This window comes from Haliotis rubra, unplaced genomic scaffold, assembly GCF_003918875.1.
Source record: "Haliotis rubra isolate DU_JTF1 unplaced genomic scaffold, ASM391887v1 Scf542, whole genome shotgun sequence".
In the NCBI taxonomy this organism is placed as follows: Eukaryota; Metazoa; Mollusca; class Gastropoda; order Lepetellida; family Haliotidae; genus Haliotis; species Haliotis rubra.
Genome location: NW_025767238.1, coordinates 381820 through 386961, shown reverse-complemented (window position 1 = coordinate 386961; position 5142 = coordinate 381820). Strand labels below are relative to the sequence as shown.

At 40.7% G+C, this 5142-nt stretch overlaps 1 protein-coding gene across 1 annotated transcript; it reads right to left on the bottom strand.

Annotated features, from left to right (window-relative positions):
* Positions 1-393: 393 nt before the first annotated feature.
* On the bottom strand, positions 394-4694 carry LOC124253509 (etoposide-induced protein 2.4 homolog). The gene is made up of 4 exons (XM_046687306.1): positions 4589-4694; positions 3377-3488; positions 2426-2500; positions 394-541 (listed from the first exon to the last, which is right to left on the bottom strand). The coding sequence occupies exons 1-4, from the start codon at positions 4692-4694 to the stop codon at positions 394-396; spliced, it is 441 nt and encodes a 146-aa protein (XP_046543262.1).
* Positions 4695-5142: the final 448 nt, after the last annotated feature.

Sequence of the window (5142 nt, the reverse complement as noted above, 5' to 3'; positions counted from 1 at the left end):
ACTGTGAGTACATTTACATTCTGTGAAATATTAGATATTGTTTTGCACTACCACACTATAGCAAGTTTAAAAGTATACAGTGTAAGACAGATTGCAAGACATAAAATGAGACATCACTACTGGCAAAATATTATAACTGAAGGAAAGGTATTATATGAGTGTAAATTTTCTGCTTTACTCTTCCAAGCTCCTTTGTCCTTTAAATGTTCACCATTTTTCCTTGAGATTTACTTGATCTGTGAATTTGGCACTGTCCATTGTTCTAATAATTGACCTTGACCTGTATCATCCCTCTGACCTTGATCTTCATCATCCCTGACATTCATTGTTTTGTCTTATTCCATGTCATCAAAGTAGGTCACTGTCTGGCGTTCTTACAGACATGGTCAAGGATCACCTAGATGGTTTGGCATCATGGGTTGGTGTCCTTTTGGGTGTTGCTTGGTTACCAGATGGGTTCCTGGTTTTGTTGGTCATGGATCGGTGGAATACAGCATTGGTGATGACTCTCACTGGTGTGAACAGCTTTAGCGGGAACTCACTGAAAGAATGAATGAATGTTTAGTCAATGTTCTCTGCAATAATCAGCTATCTTCAGCAGACTTCATCAGTCTTACCTAACAGACTAGCCGTCTCTGTCAATTCTGCTAAATAGACATCTATTGTTTCCTTTGGGGATAATTTGCGAGTCACAAACGTTTCTAACAGAGACCACCGATCAGTTGGGTGGACGTATTTGTCCTTGAACAATTTTTCCACCTCGTCAAACAGAATGAATTCGTTCTCTACTGTCTGTAGCAAATCTTTATACCACAGGAATGTTGAATCCTTTAAAAAGAGTGGGAAGACCTGTATTTTCTGTGCGTCAGCAATGTAGTATGTTTCTGTGTTTTGTTGCATTTAGCAATATTCCTTCAACATGAGAGCATTTTCATAAATAACCTAGTGAGTGAGAGCATGAGCATCGATCCACATATATGGGATACAAGCTTGACAATGTGATTCCTTTAATAACAGTTTCAGACAATCACAGTTTGTAGTGTGGAATCATCATGACATATGACTGACTGACTGAGTTTAGTTTTACGCCGCTTTTAGCAATATTCCTGCAATATCACGGCGGGGGACACCAGAAATGGGCTGAACACATTGTGCCCATGTGGGGAATCGAACCCGGGTCTTCGGCGTGACGAGCCAACGCTTTAACCACTAGGCTACCCCACCGCCCCCATGACATATGAAGCACACCAGGTACATACTACATTCAGTTTTCAAAACATTGACATACCACTGTAGCATTTTCTGAATATGTTGTCTGAAGTTAAAAGTGAGTGAGTTGAGTTTTACGCCGCACTCAGCAATATTCCAGCTATATGGCGGCGGTCTGTAAATAATCGAGTCTGGGCCAGACAATCCAGTAATCAACAGCATCAGCATCGACCTGCACAATTGGGAACCGATGACATGTGTCAACCAAGCCAGCGAGCCTGACCACCCAATCATGTTAGTCACCTCTTACGACAAACATGGGTTACTGAAGGTTCATTCTTACCCGGATCTTCACGGGTCTGAAGTTAAAATGTCAAGCAAAGACCCCCCATAATTCTGACATCAAATCATTGCCCCATCATTGCAACAATTTCTTCAACGACGAAACCAGGAAAGGTAACTCTGGTTGGTAAGCAAGGGCAACAGGCACCTCAAAGTAGAAGAGGCACATAATCGGCACAACTCTCAAATGTTATGCAAGCAAATTAAACTAATCACACTCTCAATCACGAACATTGGTAAGTTGCTATGAAATATGTTGTTAGTAATAAATGGCACAGTAGTTATCAAGAAGCAGACTGAGATATGGGGCTGGTAGATCTGTGATCAATGTGCGGGAGTAAGAAAGGCTTTTCCCAGCTTTAAACAATAATACAACAATCTTTATCTTGCCTCAAACACAAATGTCGTTTTCTGATTGGCTGAGCGCTCTTCTAATATTTTCAATGTACCCCGCTGGGAATGCCGAGCTCATTTGGTACTTCGTAGCAGTAATTCTTTATCTCAAATAACATTGAATCATGTATGATGTATGGAAATTACCAATGTTTTGCGAATTGCAAATCGATGGAAGGGAGATAACTCTAAATTTGTTTTTCTTGTCATCTTGTCTTCTGGTACTCCATACTATGATCTGATACCCGTGCTTCAAACAGTTCAAAATTACCATTGAGGTGTTCGGTAGGATAAATACGTTGTTCACTGGTCCCTCGGGGCCCATGGGCATCGAGGGCACATCAGCCCATGTCCCCCTCGAGACCAGTGAACAACCTATAATATTTATCTCACAGCAGGGGACACCTAAATCGAACACAGGATGAGTGAATGTCTCAACCCCATGCCTCACTACACGAGGAACCTCTACATCTCTACTCACAAAGGCTGTGCAGGCTCCTGAGCATCATTGGCACTGATGATGAAGAGCGGGAACAAGATGGAGAAGATGCAGCCACTGAAATAGACACCGACATCATCACAAGATCACGACTTTTATTACAGCTGTGCTGAACGAACACATGGGAAGTGAGTGAGTTGAGTTGAGTTTTACGCCACAATATTTCAGCTTCCAGCTATATGGCGGTGGTCTCATCACCACTTTTATTATGGCTGTTGTGAACGAACAGATGGTAAGATCCAAAATGAGCGAAGTGAAAGGTTGGCCTGTGTCATATGGGTTTGTCAACCATGGTCGCGGTACATAGTATATCTTTCTTCAACCAGTTTCGGTTCATGAATACAATATGTACAAAATTATACCACTTGATCACATAATCTTAAAACAGTTTTGGTTTGTGAATATAAAATGTAAACAAATATGTATAAAAATCAACTGTAATTTATTCAAAAGGTGGATTGCAAAATACAATACCACGCAAGTTCTCATGAGATACCATATTTACGAAGCTTGTGTACTTCCTATCATAGGATAAATAATACCCTGGATAGTTGAGAATGGAGAGACAGGGAAATGGACACATTTTGCATCAGCGTACAATACCGATAATGCTGAAAGAACTGTTCCACTGTTTTTACCAATATTATTGCAATAACATGCACGTCAGTGTCACCAGTAAGGGATTTCTACAACAAGCATCGTCAAGTATGACTTCAACCAATTAAGCAAAATCATAGCACTCTCACATCAGGGTTGTAAGGGGTTATACATATTGTATCTAAGTGGGGAATCGAACCCAGGTTTGACAAGTGAACGCTGTAACCACTGGGCTACATATCTTTCTAATAACATGAGTCAAGAAATATTTTCCTATGTATAGACTGAAGCTTCTCCCATTCCATGCTGTTGAGATGTTAGCTGCTTGTTACCAACCTTATCACAGTTGAGGAAGCTAGCGACGTTGCCAATGCCATGGGCAGGCCAAACCCAACAAAGTAGGGCCAGTTGACCTCTATCAATGACAGTCGAGTGTGCACTTCTAAACCTGAAGTGAAAACAATTGAGATGAGTATTCACATCATCATCATCATCATCATCATCATCACTCACATTCTGAACTGCAAATAAGGTAAATCTAGGGTTCGAATCTAGTTCAAAAGGATTCTGGCACAGCAAAGGGACACTACTCTGCATGGCAAATTACCCCTTGTTTACTATGGATTCAATGAAATGAAAAAAGATGTTTGTGTTTCCTATTTGAGCCAAGTAGAAAATAGCATAGGTCAGGGCTCCAGATAAAGGCCGTATCTGCGTATGTACGGATAAAAATATGCACGATACGGTAGGAAATAGTTTAAAAAACATAGCAGATACGCACCACAGCAATTGTGTATGCTCTTAGAATCATTTACAGACGTATTTATGTGAAAAATTATTGTTTTATTGTTTATTGACCTGTTTACACAAGAGTAGCAATGTTGTGGTGCATATATGAAACGAAACACAAGATTACTGATAACGCCATTAAATTCCATTCAGTACTCTAAATGTACTCTTAAGATTTTCCAGTACTCCTATATTGAATAAATAAGGAGTACGTACTCCTGATGTTGAAAAATTATCTGGAGCCCTGGAAGGTACCATATATTACAGCAGATAAGCCGATGTCATAGATAAGCCCCTAACTTGACCCTTAAAATCAGTGTCAAAATGATATGTTTCGTACATAAAGTGGGAACCTGTGTTTATTATAATTCCACGGCAGAAAAATGGCAAATTCTGCAGATATTCTGCATGAAAATGCGTTTTCATGGACCATACGCTTTTTCTGCATCAAAAGGTAATTTCAGCGATTTATTCTGTAACCCTGGAATCATGGAACCCAGGAAGGACTGGTAGGTTATTTGTTTTGATTTACCTCTTTCTTTCAGTATATCAGTAAAAGTCTTTTTCAAACAACAACTGATTCTCACCACATTAAGGAGAATGACTGGTGTTGGGTTTGTGTATTTACTGTTGCTGCACTAAAACTACAGTTACAACTCAGAAAAATAATAAAAGGTTTAGGTTTTGGGAACTCCAAAGACGGGTCAGCTGGGAAGTTGGAATGTTTACAATGTTTTGGCAATATAGGCAGGGTCTCACCCATGTTGTACCACTTGTACTCGAAGGTGTAGAGAGAGTAGAGCAGGCAGAAGTGTAGGACGCTGACTAGTTGGCCCACTCCATAGATCGGCAGAGAGCTGGCCATTGTTGCCTGCAGTTAACAAACAAATGTCATATGATGGATCCATGTACACAAGACTGACTGACTGACTGAGTTTGGTTTTACGCACTGTTAGCAACATTCCAGCAACATCATGGCATGGGGACACCAGAAATGGACTTCACACATTGTACCCATGTGGGGATTGAAAACTGGGTCTTCGGAGTGATGAGCCAACGCTTTTAACCACAAGGCTACCCCAACGCCCATGTACACAAGAAGTGAGTGGGTGAGTGACTGAGTGAGTGAATGAGTTTAGTTTTACCGCGACTCAGCAATAATTCAGCTATATGGCGGCAGTCTGTAAATAATTGAGCCTTGACCAGACAATCCAGTGATCAACAGCATGAGCAATGATCTACTTAATTGGGATACAATGACATGTGTCAACCAAGTCAGTGAGCCTGGCCCCCAATCCCATTATCGCCTCTTA